Consider the following 20,317-nt stretch of genomic DNA (forward strand, 5'->3'; position numbering starts at 1 on the left):
TATTAGTTCCCCTGGGAGACTTGAACCAGCGATCGTTAGATCACTGGTAGAATATACTGCAATACTAATGTATTGCAGTATGTTGTGATTTTTACAGGCTCCTGTAACAGCGCGATCGCTGTTCCTGTCCGTTAGTCCCGGGTATCAGCTGTAATACACAGCTCACACCCGCAGCGTATGGCGCAGGCTCAGCGCGTGAGACCCTCCATTTATCACCCCCCGCACCACGACATGCTATTAAGTCATGGTGCGCGAAGGGTTTAATGCGCAGCGGATGGTACAGAGTGAAAATTAAAATTTTCCACTGATGTGTCATTTTAGTGCACTATATGTTGTGCCCAGTTTGTGCCACAAATACCACATAAAATATTAACAGGGTTCTCCCGGGTATGGCGATGCCATATCAGTGGACGTAAACGGCTGTTTGGGCACGCTGTAGGGCTCAGAAGGGGAGGGACGCCATTTGGCTTTTGGAGCGCATATTTTGCTTGGTAGTAGCTCTGGCATTTTGCTGGTATTTCAGTTTAGAATGTGGGGGTATATGTAGGCTGGGCAGAGTACATCAGGGGCATAATAAGAGGGTATAATAATGGGGTAAATAAATAATAATCCACAGATCTGTGGCCGGTGTCGCACTTATAAATGGCGCCCGATCTTATCCGCTTTTGGAACATCATTCATCCATGGTAGTCTTTGACCTATTTGCCGCTTGGACAGTCACATCATGCTTTCTGATAGCACCTTCATTGTGAAGGACACAAAGCATCAAACATTCAAAACTCACATTTGTTCTTTGTCGGAGTGAACATTTCACTGGAATATTTTCCTCCATTCCATCAATCGAGTTGGCCTTTGCTGTTTGTATCAATAAATAGGGAAGAACAATTTAATATATAAAACTTTTAGTATAAATGGATATACATCATTAAAAAAAAAAAAAAAAAAAAAGGACCATATGTTTCAGGAAAACATCCTTAATATATTGTTACTGAGTGCAACAAACTTATTCTCTTACCATTCTTTATTTGGCTCTGGATATCATTTAGTCCAGGTTTATCGTAACTCTCAGCAATTAAAGGGAATCTGTCACCAGGCTTATGCTACTTTTTCTGAGGACAGCATAAAGTAGTGCCAGAGACCCGGATTCCATCACTGTATTATTTACTTTCAATGTTCATTCATTTCCTGCAGCCAGTATTTATGAGCGGTGGCTAGCCCGGCCCTCCCACGGATTGACCGCTTTCTCCCAATACTGAGACAGGGAAAGCTGCCTATCATCAGTGAGTGGTCGGGGATAACCACTGTTGAACATGAAGTCCTCGATGTTCATGACCTGCGTCTTCTGCAGTCGATGATTGACCACTTTCTCCCCATACGGAGCAATCATCGTCAGGAGGGAGAAGTTAGCCGCAGCTCATGAATGCGGGCTGCTGGAAATAGAGTGAATTTTATAAAAACTACTGATCATTGAAAAGTACAGCAAGGGAATCAGGGTCTCTGGCACTATTTTATGCTGCCCTCAGATAGGGCATAATAAATCTGGTAACAGAGACCCTTTCGGGGTACGAACACACACACACACACACACACACACACACAGCGTAAACACTGCGGATTTGCCCGCAACGGATTCATTGCGGAAAATCTGGAGCGTATTACAGTAGAAGCAGTGTGGGTGAGATTTGAACTCCACACTGCGGAAAAATGCTGCCGAAAAAGAAAAACGCACAAAAATTGACCTGCGGTGTGGTTTCTTCAACCGCATGCCAAGTAATGCTGCGGAATTGTAGCTCTTCTGTTGTGGGTTTTCCCATGGAATTAAATCGGGTGCTTAAACCCGCAACAAAATGGTGTGTGTTGCGATATTTGAGGCAGAATCACAGTGAATCCGCAGCAAAAAAAATATAAAAAGTTGTACTTACCCAGAGTTCCCTGCTTCTTCTCCAGCCCAGCATCCCTGGATGACGTTGCAGGCCATGTGACTGCTGCAGCCTATCACAGCGGATGTCAGGGGGAGGGAGGGGGTAAGTATGTGCAATAATTTACGCAATGGAATTTACGCCTGAAAAAAACCGCACCAGTGTGGTGCGGATTTTCGGACAGCTTTCCCTGCAGGTTTTTAGGGCGGATACGCTGCGCAGTTTGATACAGCCTATCCACCCTGAATATTCTGACTGTTCGTACCCTAATAGTCCCCTGATGTGAAGGAGCACTGCTGCAAAGAATGTGTCACTGCATTTTGCTCATTGATCTCAATAGGGGTCCTGATTGGACAACATTTTATGGCACATAGGCACAACTCCCCACTCTGTAATGCCTTTCTATGCAGCCATCTGCAAAAGGAGCAGTGAAGATGCCATGCTGCTCGCCCTCCCTCCTTGCTTCTCATATACCGACAGCATTGCAGTGTAAACGGAGCTGCTGTATAGCAATAGCTCAGCCGGAGGGCTCTTAAAAGGTTTGTATGGGCAAGGGGTGGTTTTTTTATACTGATGATCTATACACAGGATAGGTCATCAGTATATGATCGGTGAAACTGTTCCGGTGCCAGAGCCAGCTGGAAGGTATGTAGTGGTCGGAGTCATCTGCTTCCGGCACCCAACCACTGCATAACTTCAGGTGCCAGAGGCAGCTGGTACAGCTGATCGGCTCAGGGTCCAGGTGTCAGACCCCACCGATCATATACTAAATGACCTATCCTGTGAATGGGTCATCAGTATGAAAAACCACCCCTTTAAGGCTAGGTTCACATCACGTTTTAGCATCCTGTTAAAAAGTCCATTTGTGTGCTTTTTCAAACTGATCCGTTCATGGATCCATAGGTTTTCAATGGGGCTTCCTTCATAGTTAAGTGGGTCTGTCTGTCTGTCTCGGTTTAACAAGTTTCCGTCAGGATCTGTTTTTTTTAACAGGATAGACAAATTGAAGCGGTCTCATTTTTCTCTCCTGTTGAACAACTTTATCCTGACAGATACGTTTTTCTGTACAATGCAAGTCTATGGCAACAGTATCTACAGGATAGGCCCCATTCACATCACGTTAAGGCACTAGGTTTATCTTGTACGTCGGGAAAGCTCGCGACGTCAAGAAAAACGTGTCCAAAAGGCTCCATTATCCTGATGGAGACTAAGGGAGTGTCTTTTTGGCCTCCGTCAGGCTGTTTGTTTTTTTTTTTGAAGGATGGAGTAGCGTAGTAGACTACGCTATTCCATCCTAAGGGATCCCACAGAAAAAAAAACAAAAAAAAACTTATACCACAAAGTATACGTTTTTATAACATGGGAGCCTGTGGGTGACTGATGCCACTGTTTGGCATCCGCCACAGGTATACATTAAACTTATACCTACCTCATGGAGCTCCCGACACCACTGTCTATATAGGGATAGTGAAGTCAGGGGCTTCCAGAGTGTTGGAATCCCTGAGCAGAGCGCTAGATGTCACCGTCCATACATGGACAGTGACGTCAGCAGGAGTGCCGGAGTCCCCGAGCAGAGCATCAGCTGATGCTCTGCTTGCCGAATCCAGCGATAGGGAAGTTCTGAAGTTGTTGTCCATATATGGACAGTGACTTCAGTAGTTTTGCCAGGGGCAGTCCCCGGGCTACGTATCCCACTGTATGCCATGTATGGCCTTTTGTCTGAGCTATAAGTCGGGGGTCTTCCCGATGTATACCTCAGATGCAAGCCCCTAACGTGATGCGAATAGGGCCATAGGCATCCTGTTGCACTGCCTTGTTTGAGATAGGTTTTTTTGTTTTTTTTATATGATAGAGGGGAAAAAAAACGCAGGGCATTTTAACATGATGCTAAAATGTAATGTGAACTTGTTTTTTCTTGAGCTTTCATCTAATAAAACACGAGATTGCTGACTTGCACTACTATTCATCTTACATGTAATACAATATGGTAAGCGTTTTATGTCTTCATAGGTAGCTCGCAGCATCTGCAGAAATCAAAATAATGGCTGCATAAACTTATCCTGGAGCAACTTTATAATCGTGTGCACTACTTTGTATCATAGGAGCGATCATATAGGATATCACAAGATAGAAAGTAGTGCATGCCATAATAGAGAATATATAATTCTGCAGATGCTGTGAGTATCCTATGAAAAAAAAAAAAAACAAACAAAAAAAAACAACCAGGATATAGAGTGCAGGCAGTCAGATTATGCTGCGTAGGGAGAAAGCACTGCGTGGTCATGTGGAGATGCGTTGAAACCCCACTAGCCAATCAGGATATACGGACCTTTTCTGGCAGGTTTAAACGGTGTTTGAGAAACGCTTGTTACTTGTTCCATGTCCACATTTACCTAATCCAAACAGAGTGTGAGAAAACAATTAGGTGCGTTTATTGTAGCCATTGACTAGATATACACTGCTGCATATATTGACCCCCTCAACACTAACAAAGGTGGCGTGGAATACCTTTTACTCACACCATGCCAAAGAGTACGCTGCTGTAAACATTGCAAATTAACCAACATTTCAAAGGATGACTCTCAGCCAAAGTCTCAATTTAGAATCCAATGAAAAGACATTAAAAAGGGCTATGCCTGGAGAACACAGCGTGTTACACTGCAAGGAGAAGAGGTTTATCTAGAGAACGCTAATTACTTCAGACAAGTAATGGGTGATTGTAATGGCTTTTAGGGCAGCTACATTATAGCTGAAGATCTGGCCTGAGCATGCCAGGGAACATTATATCCATTATAAATAAGAACTAAAATGAGCTCGCCTCATCAGAAGAGCCCATAATTGGCTGGGATCAACCTGAATTACTGGCAAACTTTATTTCCAGTTGCTCAATACAGAATTTTGTAAACGTCTGCACAGGGCAGAAGGGTGGGGGTTTATAAGTTAGGACAATCTGCCACCTATTTTACATAAGAAAAAAAAACGAAAAAAAAAAAAAAGGGTTCCTGTGATACTAGGACTTTAAAAGATGAAAACTTCATGTCAACAGCTAGTAAAATCGTAGAGTAAAATGGAAGGGCAGCCAGTGCCGCAGCTGCCCTATTCTACAGAAGACTTTGTAGATTAGTCACTATGGAGAACCTGTAAGATGCAGGAGTGCATTATATGTATAAAGCACTTTTTGGCAAAAATAAATAAATAGAATAATAAATATATAAAATACCTCTTGAATTGTTGTATTGTGCGAAGTCATGATATTCTACTTAGCAGATTCTAGGAAACCTTGTTGACACCCAAAGTGTCCATCAGAGGAGTAACCACAGGTTTTTTACCCAGCTTTCCTAGAGTCCCGAACAGCAAATGTGCCTATAGTTATGCAGAATATGTGATAATGTATCACTGCATAAACTAGGACGAGTTGGGTGAAAATGACTGGGTTCCGTATGATCAGCCATACTAGTTGTCGATTGGCTTTTCCAGAAATAGACATATCAAAATGTCCGAACAAGGTTCACACAAGACATGTCGGGGGCTTCTGTTCAGATTTTTTGATTTGAGGGGGAGATGTTGTTTAAAGGTGGCCTATCCTCAAAACAGGCCAACAATAGCTGATGGTCAGGGTCCGACTCCCGGTACCCCGATCAGCTGTTTTGAAGGGGGTGCAGCACTCATACTAGCGCTGCTGCTTTCATTTCTATTACTCACTGTGAATCGTCTACACGGATGTAGCGGCGATTCACAGTATTGCATCCCATTGAAGTGAATGGGAGAAGAAGGCTGCAATACTGTGAATCTCCGCTACATCCGTGTAGACGATTCACAGTGAGTAAGTAGAAATGAAGGGTACGAGTTCTGCACCCTCTTCAAAACAGATGATCGGCAGGGGTGCCGGGATTCAGACCCCGACCAATCAGATATTGATGGCCTATCCTGAGGATATGACATTGATTATTAGGGCCTGGACAACACCTTTAAAAGGAGTAATACAGTTCAGAAAATAAATGGTATTCTTCAGATAATAAAAAGTTATTGTTTTCCAATATACTTTTTGCCACCCAGCTGTTTCTCCATCACATGACCATGGTCAGATTTGTATCCCCTACCAACAAATAAAGAAGCTTCTTGTTGATTGACAGCAACCAGAGATCTTGAAAACCGTGAGAAATTAAAACAGAAAGCATATTTTAAAACTATAAAACTTTTAATTATACAAAGAATTAAATTTATTTGCTGAAACCAGAATACTCCTTTTCAGTTCTTTCAGTATTGGACCTACAGACATTTGCGTCAGGGCTCCATTCCAACGGAGCTTTCTGTCGGAACGGAGCCCTGACTGACACAAACTGAAACTAAAGATTTCCGTTTTTGTCACCATTGATTTCAATGGTGATGGATCCAGTGCCAATGGTTTCAGTCTGTCTCCATTGTGCAAGGGTTCAGTCGTTTTGACGGGATGAATACTGTAATAGACTATGGTATTCATCTAGTCAAAACGACTGCACAACGGAGACCAACTGAAACCATTGGCACCGGATCCATCACCATTGAAATCAATGGTGACAAAAACAGAAATCTTTAGTTTCAGTTTGTGTCAGTCAGGGCTCCGTTCCGACGGAAAGCTCCATTGGAACAGAGCCCTGACGCAGATGTGACCGAAGCCTAACATAGTACTAGGAACTGTAGCACACACCTATATTTATAAAAACATCAATATTTATTTTGCGTTTTCTCTGAATGTATTCTACCCTCAAGATCTTTTTTATGACTGCCCAATAATCTAGACTCACCATTGCAGCTGCCTCTAAAGCTTTTAGGCTGCCGCCTTGTGCTGAAAAAATAAAAATAAAGTTAGAATCTTACATAATCAAAGACTTTACTGGTTTACAAGTTTTATTCAATTATGAAAACCAGTTATACTCAAAATTACAATGGCTACTATACGTCACTATGACGAATGGAATTGTCAAAATCAACTGTGCCATCAGGAATAACAAGTAAGGTTCTGTTCTCACAAGCATCATGGCTTCCATTAATAACAGAGCCATTGTTTTCCAACTGATCCTGACAGACCCCACTGACTTTAATATCGTCCGTCTGGCTTCTGGTATTTTTGACAGCAAAAAAAATAAAAATACGTGCTGCAGACTGCGTTTTCTTGTTGACAAAAATAACAAGGAACAACAGACGGAAACCTGACGAACTCCATAAAGCCAGCGTGAGCAGAGAACATCTAAAACACTACAATTATCGGAGGATGCAAGTTGTGATCCAATAATGGTTATGGCGGACTGTAAAAATCTTTACGAATGAGAACTATTTCCCAGGGAAAGAATTATTGCATGATGCACTTGGTGTTGATCACGAGTTGTCACGATACCAGAATGTAGACTTTGATACCGATACTTTGTGTAGTATTGTGATTCTCTATACCATGCCAACAATAATAAAAAGTCCATTCATGTTCTGATGTGAGGCACGAGGTGCAATGAATTTTTAACCTCCATCTGCCTCACATTATTAGTAATTAACCCCATCATGTACGGCACTGTCATAATAGACAACATTAATGTTAATGTGTGAGGTACACGATGGGATTAATTACTATTAATGTGAGGCACATGGAGGTTCAAAATTCATAACACCACGTGACACAATTAGTGAACAAAAGCAGCTTTTATTTTATTTTTTTACAGTGAACACATCATAAATGACTCTAGGAATTTGTTGTACAGGTTATTACGGTCGCGGCGATACAGAATGTGTATTTTATGTAGTGAGAGTTATTTTAATGTTTATTGTAAAAAAAAATGTGTTTGTGTAATTTTTCACTTTTTTAAACTTTAATGTAGTATCATATATCTATACGCCAGTACATTAGCCTGTGTACTGATAGGTATGTCCTAACAACTGCCTGTGTACTAAGTAGGCCCTAACAGGAAATATGGTCAGACAATTCTGGGGTCCTTCAATGGACCCTGGGCTGTCTGCCCATATATGGTATGTCCCTCAATTGCGTCACAGGAATTCCCTGTGACCCGATCAAAGGGGCATCCCCCTTCTCATTTTCCCCTTGAATTCTGTGGTCAGCTTTGATCGCAGAATTTGAGGAAAACGGAGGCGATCAGAGGTTTCTCTTATCTCCGCCGTTAGAGCGGGGCTGCGACTGTGTAATACAGTCATTGCCCCGCTTTTGACAAGTGTGCGCACGCGGTCAGCATAAAGTGATGCGGCCGCTGCTGCACTAACGAGCGGCTGTTCCGGCACTGAAGGCAGAGCATGGGGGTTTTTTGCAGTGCAACTGCCATATTCTCGGTCTTCAGTGTCAACACCCATTAGTGCAGCGCCAGCCTGTATCACATCATGCTGACCGCACACGCACATCTTGTCAGGAGCGGGGCAATGACTGTATTAGACAGCCGCAGCCCCGCTCTGACTACATTCATGTATTACATTACTAAGCTGCGCGGGTGCATGGCATCAAAATAGTATAGCTATTTTGATGCATCGTGCAACCCTATTGATCACATGTAGTATTTCAGTTTGTTAAAACTACTCTATACCAGAGTATTGTGTCCTCCAGCTGCTGGAAATGTAAGACTCCCAGCATGATCTCAGTCACTGGTCCTAGTCTATAATAAGGCTACATTCACACAGGTGTATCACATTCACGAGTGTGAAAAAAAAAAGTGTGTGAATCTGGTCCTTGTGTGTTGCATTATGCATAAGTGTGCTCTGCGAGTGGCATGCGTTATTCACGCACTCACAAAGCACATCTATTTTTTTTTTAAATGGAATTGATGCGCAAATCCCGCACCGCACACTGATGTGTATCGGTGTGAAGTTTTCACACACCCATTGACTTCAATGGGCGCGTAGGTGCGTGAAAGCGCACCAATATAGGACATGCAGCGAGTTTCACACAGCGGATTATGGCTGCGTGAAAACTCACGCATGTGTGAACGGCCCCATTGACATCAATGGGTCCGTGTGCTGTGCGTGGTTTCCATGCGCAGCATAAGGACGTTGTTCACGTTCGTGTGAATGGGCCCTAGAAAGTGTGAACACCGTGATAACATTAATCAATGCAAAACAGAGCAGGCCTCATTGACACACTTTGCAGATTTTCACTGTAAATTCCAAGCTGAAAATTTGCACTGAAGTGTACAGCGCAAGGGAAAAGGGTTTAGAGTAGAGCTGGGCAATTACCGTAATCGAAAAATAATCGAAATTCAGCACAATTAATCAATGAATTTCGGTTTAACCCCTTAGTGACCAGCCCATTTTAGGCCCTAATGACCAAGCTATTTTATTCGTTTTTCTATAGTCGCATTCAAAGAGATATAACGTTTTTATTTTTTCGTCTACATAGCTGTATGAGGACTTGTTTTTAGCGGGATTAGTTGTACTTTTTAATAGCACCATTTTTGGGTACATATAATTTTTATTAACTTTTATTAACTTTTTTTGGGGGGGGATTATAAAAAAAACCTGAAATTCCACCATTATTCTATGCGTTTTTAAATTGACGCCGTTCACTGTGCAGCATAAATAACATGTTACCTTTATTCTATGGGTCGGTACGATTACGGCGATACCACATATGTAGAGGTTTTTTTATGTTTTACGACTTTTGCACAATAAAAACACTTTTGAACTAAAATTATTTGTTTTTGGGGCGTGGCTTAGCAGCTCATGTGAAAGGAAGCATAAACCGGAGCTCCCGCTGCCGATATCCTACAGAACCATCCTAAAGACTCACTTCTCCTACCGGAGACATACCTGAGGAGAGAGGGGAAATCGTGGTGATCAGGGAGACAAAATTCTGGACGCATCGGAGGCTGTGATGACCCGATCCAGGAGATCCAGGACGGCAGAGGACGGTGAGCTGGGGGCGCAAGATGGCGCTGACATGTGCTCATATGCAGTGAACAGGGATGTGAGAGGGGCGGCGGCATCGCGGCTGGAACGCTTTGCCAGAAAAACCCCTGTGAACAGTGATAAGAGGGAAAGGATGGCGGATGGAGGGAAGGAGCAGGCTGGCCGTTCTGGCTCTAGATTTGAACCGCTGCGAGCGCAAATGGAGGCAGAGGAGGAAGAGAATGGGGAGACTGTTGCAGATGACTTAGGAGGAGGATTGGATCGAGGTGTACAGACCCTGGACAAACCGGGCCCAACGCTGGCAGATGTTTTCTCGGCGGTAAGCCTGAGCAATAGCACGCTAGCTAAACTTACCTGCCAGGTGGGGGCAATTAAGGAAGATTTGTCCATAATACGGCATGATCTTCAAAAAGTGTCGGAACGCACGACAGCGGTGGAGGGTCGAGTCAGCGAAATAGAAGACAGTATGCTGCCTATGAGAAGAGACGTGAATGCTGTGGCGGTGGATGTTACGTATCTTTTAGCAAAAACCGATGACCTGGAGAACCGCTTGCGTCGAAATAACGTCAGGATGGTGGGCATCCCTGAAAAAGTTGAGGGGTCCAATCCAGATGCTTTCTTCGAAAAATGGCTACTGGAGGTTTTTGGCAAGGAATCGCTGACCCCACTGTTTGCGGTGGAAAGAGCTCATAGAGTGCCCACACGACCGGGCCCACCTGGGAGGCCACCGAGACCGGTGCTAGTGAAATTGCTTCATTATAAGGACAGAGATCTGATTCTTCGACAGGCTCGAGAAAGGCAAGATATAAGAGTGAACGGGGTGAAAGTGTCGTTCTATCCAGATTTCTCTGCGGAGATACAGAAACGGAGGATGCAATTTCTGGACATTAAAAGACGACTGAGGAATCTTCGAGTTCAGTACTCCATGTTGTATCCGGCTAAGCTCCGAGTGGCGGCATTAGGATCCGTACAGTTCTTTGAAAATCCGAAAGATGCGTTACGGTGGTTGGATAGTCACGAGGCTCGACTACGACATGATCCGGAGGAAGCGGCGGCGTGATCAACAAATGGATGGGTGAAGTCGGGACTCTGCTATGGTGGAAGGAAGAGGACTTGCGCAGGAATATAAGGCATTATTTTCTGCATTTATATGTTGATTTTTGTTAAGATGATGTCTATATCTCATTGTTGGCGGGAGGAGAGGAAAGATGCTGTCAGTCTAAAGGCAGAATTGAATGTAGGAGTCATAAAAATGTTACTTGTTTATTGAGGAGAAGGTGGCGGGAGGTTCTTGGTTTTGGAGGTTAAATTGTGGAAACAGATGGATTTCTACAATGTGAAAGGGAAGCTGTATGGTCATGGTGGTGAAGTTTTCTTCATCAGCCCAGGCCCTCTGAGGAGGGTAGGTTTATGGAAAGTTGAGTGGGAGGGGGTGGGGGGAGGGGGGATGTTTGGGAGGGAAAGGGAGTTTGAAACGCAGTACGCTCTGATTGTCATTGGGAGTAATGGAAATAGCCACTGTCAAATGCAAAAAAGATTCAGATGGGGGGTAGGGTAAATCTTCTGTCCTGGAATGTGAGAGGTATGGGGGAGGTAACAAAAAGGCGAGCTATCTTTGAATACCTGAAAGGACAGTCTGCTGGAGTGATGGGTTTGCAGGAAACTCATCTTACTATTGACACGGTGCAGCAAGCGCATAGGGTTTGGATTCGACATAGTTTTCACTCCTTTCATTCTACATACTCAAGGGGGGTTAGTCTCCTGGTTCATAGGGATGTGCCTTTTAGCTGTATAGATTCCTTTAAAGATAGGGCAGGTAGATATGTTGGGGTGCACTGTAAATTGTTTAACTGGGAATGTATAATTGTGGTGTTGTATGTGCCTCCCCCGTATTCTGTGGGTCCGATGAGAGAGGTGCTGGAGAAACTGGCTGGGTGGCCTATGATACCGACTATATTGATGGGAGACTTCAACAACATAATGAATAAAGGGTGGGATAAATTTCCAAAAGGGGGAGGGGTGGGAGATATTGGCCTGACGAGATTCGGAAAGTACATGATGGAGGCTGGGTTTACAGATATTTGGCGGGCAAAATGGCCCTCTACTACGCAGTATTCGTGTGTATCATCTACATATGGATCATTATCACGAATAGACCTAATGTTTAATAATGGAATGGGGATGGAATGTGTGGAAGGGGTGGAATATTTACCACGGGCACTGTCTGATCACTCCCCAATGTTACTTAAGCTCCGAACAAGCTCAGAGATGGGGGGGTTGAGAATGCACTGGAGGTTAAATCCGTTCTGGATACGGTTAGTGGGAGAGGAGATAATAAATATGAGTCTGCAAGAATACTTTGAATTTAATAAAGGTACGGTCCCTATGGATATTTTATGGGATGCTATGAAGGCGACTATAAGGGGAGTGTATATACGGGAGATCTCGCTCATTAAAACTAAGTCGCGACAAATGGGTCAACATTTGACAGATAGGGTCACAGTAACAGAGGAGAGGCACGTTACTAATAACACTGCGGAAACACTAGCCCAATGGAAGGTTGCTCAGAAATTGCTTAGGGAACATCAGCTGGAGCAAGCGGCTAATAAAAGACTATTCTTACAACAAAAATACTATGAGGAGGGTGAAATGGCGGGCAGACTGTTAGCAAATATGGCACGGCCGATGCGGGAAAGTGCGTTTATTCATCAGCTGCAGACAGTGCATGGGACTCTGGTTGGAGAAACAGGGGATATATTAGAGGTGTTAACATCATTTTACAAGGAACTGTATTGTACTAAGGTGGACTACTCGGAGGATCTGCTGTCAGAATATCTGGCAGAAATGACATGGGTTACCCTGGGGGAGGAGGAGAGAGAGGGATTGGAAGAGCCAATTACGCTAGAGGAAATACAGGAAGCGTTAATTTCTATGGCAAACGAAAAGGCTCCAGGGATAGATGGTATACCAACTGAATTGTATAAAGCATATGGGGAGACGGTTCTGCCGGAGTTATTGGAAGTGTTCCAGGATAGTTTCACCAGGGGGCGTTTACCGCAGACAATGTATGAAGCTGTTATAGTCGTAATCCCCAAGGAAGGGAAAGACCGGAAACAACCTGACTCATACAGACCGATATCTCTATTAACCACGGACATTAAAATTTTAGCGAAAGTACTGGCTAATAGGCTGTCGCGAGTAGTGACTAAAATTGTGGGGACAGATCAGTCGGGATTCATGCCATCGCGCTCTACGGCAGTTAATCTACGTAGACTTTTCCTGAATTTGCAGACAGATGCTCCGGATGCACGGTGTAGAGCAGTGCTGTCTTTAGATGCCGCCAAGGCGTTTGATAGTGTGGAGTGGGGGTATCTGTGGGCTGTCTTGGAACGGATTGGCTTTGGAAAGAAATTTATAAAATGGATACAATTATTATATAAGGAGCCGGTAGCTAGGATAAGAGCAAATGGAAGGATGTCAGATTCCTTCAGACTGGAGAGGGGGACGCGACAGGGATGCCCACTTTCGCCACTACTATTTGCGTTGGCAATTGAACCCCTAGCCAATATGGTAAGACAGCATCCAGGGATAGAAGGGTTTCGGTGTGGGGAGCTGGAGTAGCGCATAGCATTATATGCGGACGATATCTTGATGTTCTTGGGGGAAATAAATTACTCATTGCCAGTAATAATGAATGTATTGGAGCGCTTCGGTAGATTTTCAGGACTAAAAATTAATTGGAATAAGTCGGTGTTGTTGCCACTCCAGCCAGTAGATACGCCGTTGGTGATTGGAGGAGTTGAGGTACCGTGCGTACAGAAATTTAAGTATCTGGGAATCATGATATCGGCGAGGGTGCAGGACTTTATTGAACTAAATGTGATACCATTGTTGAACAAACTCACGGATAAGATCAAAATATGGCTCGGGCTACCACTGTCAGCACTGGGTCGAGCAAATCTCATCAAAATGATTCTGATCCCCCAGATTCTTTATGTGGTGCACAATGCCCCAGTGTGGTTGCCTAAATACTGGTTCAGAAGAATCCACAACTTGTTTAGGGACTTGGTGTGGAAAAGGGGGATCCCCAGGATAAAACTGGATAAACTACAACTACCAGTGGAACAGGGAGGGTTAGCTATTCCGAATGCATGGATATATTATCTAGCGGCCCAATTACAACTCTTTAAGGGCTGGAAGAATAGGGAGGAGTGGGATTCTAGTGGGAAACTGGTGTATTATATGGGTCAGAGAACGGATGTATTAGAGGCCATGGAATCTCATAAATTAAGGAGGGAGGCAAGAGGAAAGCCGACTTTACTATTAATACATAGAGTTTGGTGGGAAAGTAAGAAATTATTGGGGGCCACGGGATGCTCCAACTATATGCCTTTATGGGGCAATCCATACCTATGGGAATTTAATATGCTGGAAGGATTTCAAGACTGGGAACAGGCGGGGATTAGATATGTGTACCAGCTGTATGAGGGAGGTGTTCTTAAGCCCTTTGCTCGAATACAGGAGGAGTTTGGACTCCCACACCGACTGTTCTACCAATATCTTCAATTAAGGCATGCGGCGCAGGCTCAAGAGAGACTGGTGGATTTGAGCTGTTCCACCATGGGAGGGATGGAGCGGGTACTAGGGGCAAAGGACACTAAAGGGATTATCTCGGTGCTATATAATACGCTACTCTCTTGTTTTCTGGGAGACCTGTTGGTGGAAATCAGACGTAAATGGGAAGAGGATGTAGGACCCATAGGGGATGAAGACTGGGAGGAGATACTGGGATCATCTAAAAAACTCTCTATTAGTGTAACGCACAGGAGGTCACAACTTTTTCTATTACACAGGGTGTATAGGACGCCTAAGGTGCTATGGCAAATGCGCATTAGATCAACTAAGGAATGTCCCAGGTGTATGTTTGATGGGGCGGACATAAAACATATGTTTTGGAGCTGCCCGCTGCTAGAAGGCTATTGGAGGGAAGTTAAAAGTGTGGTGTCTAAAGTATATGGGAGAGATTTCCCAATAGAACCTAAAATATTCTTACTGGGCTGCATTGGGGAGGAAGGAGGGGATGGAATGGAGCTAATGTCTATTAAAAAGATTTTGTATCATGCTAGGAAACTAATCGCAAAATATTGGCTGCAGGCGGATCCCCCGGAGGTAGCTGAACTGGTTGGGTATGTTAACCACACGGTATCACTGGAACAGCGGATATATCTGAAAAGAGGGACAATTCAGAAATACGAGAAACAATGGGGTAAATGGGTACAAGCCTATGGCAATGCGGATCACTAGATAAGATTTGGAGGAGGGATGGCACATATACATGTTTAAGGTCTGGTGAAATATCGGTTTACTATGAAAGAGACACGGAGGAGGAGTGGTGGAAAAATCAGGGAAGAGAGGGGGTACTGCAAGGGAGGGGGGTAGTTCAGTTGGAGGGAGAAATAGGTGATGGTATAACCAAAGATGTTGTATACATGCCATAAAGTACTTGAAGAAATTTTGCACTACTTAAGTGATGTTATGTTAATTTTATATGTTTTCTGTAAAGTACTGTAAGAAATGTAAAGGCTGTATAACTGATGTTGTATTATCAATAAAAACTTGTTTGATTAAAAAAAAAAAAAATAATTATTTGTTTTTGCATCGTCGCTTTCCAAGAGCCGTAATTTTTTTATTTTTCCATCAATGTAGTGATTTTTTGGGCTTGTTTTCTGCGGGACAAGACGTAGTTTGGAATGGTACTGTTTTGGGGTGCGTGGAACTTATGGATTCATTTTTATTATGACTTTTTTGGGGAGCAATGGAAAAAAATTGCAATTTCGCCATTGTTTTTTGCGTTATTTTTTTACGGTGTTCACTTTGCGGTTTAAATTTACATATTAACTTTATTAATGGAGTCATTACGGTCGCGGCGATACCACATATGTGTACTTTTATTTATTTTTTTACACTTTTTAAATAAAACCACTTTTTATTGGAAAAAATTGATTTATTTTTTTACTGTAACTTTTATGATTAATCTTTATTTCACATTTATTATTTATTTCACTAGTCCCACTACGGGACTTTACTGTGCGATCTTCAGATCGCTGCTATAATGCTCTGGTATACTTCGTATACCAGAGCATTATTGCCGGTCAGTGTAAATCTGACAGGCAATCTGTTAGGACGTGCCTCCGGCGCGTCCTAACAGGAATATGTCCAGGGCAGACCTGGGGGCTTTTATCAAGCCCCCGGCTGCCATGACACCCCATCGGAGACCCGCGATTGCATTCGCGGGCCGCCGATGGGTGACAGAGGGAGCTCACTCCCTTTGTAAACAAAGTTAAATGCCGCGGTCGCTATTGACGGCGGCATTTAACGGGTAAAACGGCCGTGATCGAAGTAAACTTCGATCGCAGGCGTTGGAGCAGGAGCTCAGCTGTCATCAGACAGCAGAGCCCCGGCTCCAGCCTGCACGGGAGACCCGTGCAGGACTTAGACTAGGCGAACGTGAAAAGGCGTCAGCCTAGCCTAAGGCCCCTTAGTAACCGACGTGAAAAGGCGTATTAGTGGTCACTAAGGGGTTAAACTGTATCTGCATCTTCAGTATCCAGATACAGTTGAATCCAGTGGTAGAGAAGGGTACGCGAGGCAGTGACGTCATCGCGCCCGTCTGCACCGAGCTACACAGACCAGAGGGATCTCCTCCACTCGTCATTGGAACGGGGTTGGGTGTACACGCATTTTAATATTTTTATCAGGCACTATTGGGGGCAGCTCTGGGGGCATTATACAGCGTGGGGGCAGCTATTGTGGACTTTATACTGTGTGGGATGCAGCTATGGGAGCATTATACCGAGTGAGGGCAGCTATAGGGGCGTTATACTGTGTTGAAGTCAATTAAGAGGGCATTATACTATGTAGAGGCAGCTACGTGGGCATTATACTGTGTGGAGGGCAGTTATGGGGCGCAGTATGCGGCGGGGAGGGCAGTTATGGGGCGCATTAAACGGCGGGGAGGGCAGTTATGGGGCGCATTAAACGGCGGGGAGGGCAGTTATGGGGCGCATTAAACGGCGGGGAGGCAGCTATGGGGCGCATTATACGGCGTGGAGGCATCATACGGCGTGGAGGCAGCTATGGGGGCATTATACGGCGTGGAGGCAGCTATGGGGGCATTATATGGCGTGGAGGCAGCTATGGGGGCATCATACGGCGTGGAGGCAGCTATGGGGGCATCATACGGCGTGGAGGCAGCTATGGGGGCATCATACGGCGTGGAGGCAGCTATGGGGGCATCATACGGCGTGGAGGCAGCTATGGGGGCATTATACGGCGTGGGGAGCACTATGGGGGCATTATACGGCGTGGTGAGCACTATGGGGGCAATATACTGTGTGGGGGCAGTGTCAGGAGATATATTATATACAGTAATATACAGAAGGCTCAGGGGATAAACACTAATTCAATGGCGTGGCATGCAAAAGGGTGTGGCCTAAATCATATTCAAGGTTACACGTTCAATTAATCATGATTTTGATTTAGGTCATAATTGCCCAGCCCTAGTTTAGCGAGCGTCCTGGGGACTTTAACATTGACAGCATGCTGCATTCTTTTGCAAATTTGCCGCAGATTTCACACATTGCTATGCAAAAAGACAAAGCTGCAGACAAACCCACATGATTTTGCCACAAATTTCAACCAATCTGTGTAACGGAAAATATCTGCTGCACATGATCTGAAAGTGTCCCCCATAAAAAACAATCTGATCTCTTTCAATTTAAAATAAGTTCTAAGAAGATAAAAGCTGGAACCAGATGGGTTTCTGTGGTATTATGGGTAGAATTCTGTAGTTTGTATACATGGGGCCCAATATGTAAAAGATTTTAAAACTATTGAAGAGATAAAACTATACAAAGCCTAAACAGCCAATTAAATGAATCACAAGTCAGATGTGTTATAGGAGGAAGAGCTATGAATTTCTAAGGGAGCAGAAGAATTCAGATAAAAGTACCGAAATAATCAATCCAGCACATCTCTCTGATGGCTACGGGGAGCTTGATGATTTCTATATTGTACAAGTTGTCCACTTCCTTCTGATCAGTCACAATCTTTGCTTTTAATTCTTCCACTATCACGTTGACTGTAAGAAAAAAACAAAATGATGGCACTTTTTTCTCAGTACAGAATTTTAGATCAGAAACAAAAACATGGAGTTGAAAAAAAATAAATAAAACAAAATTAAGAAATTCCAGGTCGAAAAATAAAATTTGAAGTAACATGTTTTGTGTTAATATTTCATTTTGCACCTTCTTCCTGAAGTTCCTCTACGACTACAAGTTTTAAATACTTTTCAACGTACTGTATAAACAGATTACCTGAATGGCTTCCTATCAGAGTGCTCCCACTAAAACGGTGCTATTAAGACTTCACACACATGGCTGTGTTACAGCTCCATTTTGGGCAGAGCCATAATAGGGCATTGGGGTACAAACTGTATTCTGCAGATGATTTGCACCTAAATGGAAGGGGGTCCGCTGTGCTGGGGGAGAGAATTCTAGCTGGGGTGGCAGAGTATTTAAACTAGGGCTGAGGAGGGAGGTCAATGTAGGAAAAAAAAGGGATAGCCAGGTTAGAGAGGGGTCAGACTATATTGGTGGGGGGAGAAACAGAATGTGGGGAGAGGACTAGACAACAAGATAAGGAGATCCTTTCGTTACAAAACATCAGTGTAAATAAAAAGGCCCGATTAATGTCAAATCACATTTCTGATAATAAAAGTGAAAAACTGACAGGCAAGTTAAAGTGTATGTTCACAAATGCCAGAAGTCTAGCAAGCAAAATGGGGGAGCTGGAGGCCTTGATACTGGAAGAAAATATAGATATAGTTGGTGTTGCTGAAACATGGCTGGACTCTTCACATGACTGGGCTGTAAATCTACAGGGTTTTACACTTTTTCGGAAAGACAGGACAAATAGGAAAGGTGGTGGTGTATGTCTGTATGTGAGAAGTGATATGAAGGCGAGTGTGAAAGAGACAATAGTGGGTGAATACTGTGAGGAGGTTGAAACCTTGTGGGTGGAACTAGAAAGGGAGGTAAACACTGAAAAAATTACTTTTGGTGTAATCTATAGACCCCCCAATATAACTGAGGAGATGGAAGTTCAGCTATATAAACAGATGGAGCGGGCTGCACAGGCGGGTACTGTAGTGATAATGGGAGATTTTAATTTCCGGGATATTAATTGGTGTCATGGTTCGGCTTCAACTGCAAAGGGGAGACATTTCCTCAACCTGTTGCAGGAAAATTTTATGGGCCAGTTTGTGGAAGACCCGACTAGAGGTGAAGCTCTGTTGGATCTGGTCATTTCTAATAATGCAGATCTTGTTGGGAATGTCAATGTTCGTGAAAACCTTGGTAACAGTGATCATAATATAGTTACATTTTACCTATACTGTAAAAAACAAACGCAGGCTGGGAGGGCAAAAACACTTAATTTTAAGAAAGCCAATTTCCCCAGGATGAGGGCTGCAATTCAGGATATAGACTGGGAAGAACTAATGTCAAATAATGGTACAAATGATAAATGGGAGATTTTCAAATCTACTCTGAGTTATTATAGTGCAAAATTTATTCCTATAGGTAATAAGTATAAACGACTCAAATTAAACCCCACATGGCTTACACCTTCTGTGAAAGGGGCAATACATGACAAAAAAAGGGCATTTAAAAAATACAAATCTGAGGGTACAGCTGTAGCCTTTGTAAAATATAAAGAGCTTAATAAAATCTGTAAAAATGTAATAAAATCAGCAAAAATACAAAAATGAAAGGCAGGTGGCCAAGGATAGTAAAACAAATCCCAAAAAATTCTTCAAGCATATAAATGCAAAAAAGCCAAGGTCTGAACATGTAGGACCCCTAGATAATGGTATTGGGGAGGTGTTCACAGGGGATCAAGAGAAGGCAGAGTTACTAAATGGGTTCTTTAGCTCTGTATATACAACTGAAGAAGGAGCAGCTGATGTAGCCGGTGCCAGTGCTGTTAATACATCAGTTGATATACTGAATTGGATGAATGTAGATATGGTCCAAGCTAAATTAAATAAAATAAATGTGCACAAGGCCCCGGGACCAGATGGGTTACACCCTAGAGTTCTTAAAGAGCTTAGTTCAGTTATTTCTGTCCCCCTTTTCATAATATTCAGAGAATCTCTAGTGACTGGTATAGTGCCAAGGGACTGGCGCAGGGCAAATGTGGTGCCTATTTTCAAAAAGGGCTCTAGGTCTTCCCCGGGTAATTATAGACCAGTAAGCTTAACATCCATCGTGGGGAAAATGTTTGAGGGGCTATTGAGGGACTATATACAGGATTATGGAACAATAAATAGAATTATAAGTGACAGCCAGCACGGTTTTACTAAGGACAGAAGTTGTCAAACTAACCTAATCTGTTTTTATGAAGAGGTGAGCAGAAGTCTAGACAGAGGGGCCGCTGTGGATTTAGTGTTTTTGGACTTTGCA

General features: G+C 43.5%; 1 protein-coding gene across 3 annotated transcripts in view; it reads right to left on the reverse strand.

Annotated features, from left to right (window-relative positions):
• Positions 1-20,317, reverse strand: part of CDCA8 (cell division cycle associated 8) — a 43,566-nt gene that overhangs the window by 18,700 nt on the left and 4,549 nt on the right. For all 3 annotated transcript variants that reach the window (XM_075853252.1, XM_075853251.1, XM_075853253.1), the window contains 4 exons: positions 17,806-17,934; positions 6,704-6,744; positions 4,249-4,312; positions 785-855 (listed from right to left, as the gene is read on the reverse strand). In XM_075853252.1, the coding sequence (XP_075709367.1) occupies positions 785-855; positions 4,249-4,312; positions 6,704-6,744; positions 17,806-17,934 (305 nt within the window). The remainder of the gene's footprint in view (positions 1-784; positions 856-4,248; positions 4,313-6,703; positions 6,745-17,805; positions 17,935-20,317) is intronic.

The sequence above is a fragment of the Rhinoderma darwinii genome, chromosome 2 (genome assembly GCF_050947455.1).
Source record: "Rhinoderma darwinii isolate aRhiDar2 chromosome 2, aRhiDar2.hap1, whole genome shotgun sequence".
NCBI lineage: Eukaryota > Metazoa > Chordata > Amphibia > Anura > Rhinodermatidae > Rhinoderma > Rhinoderma darwinii.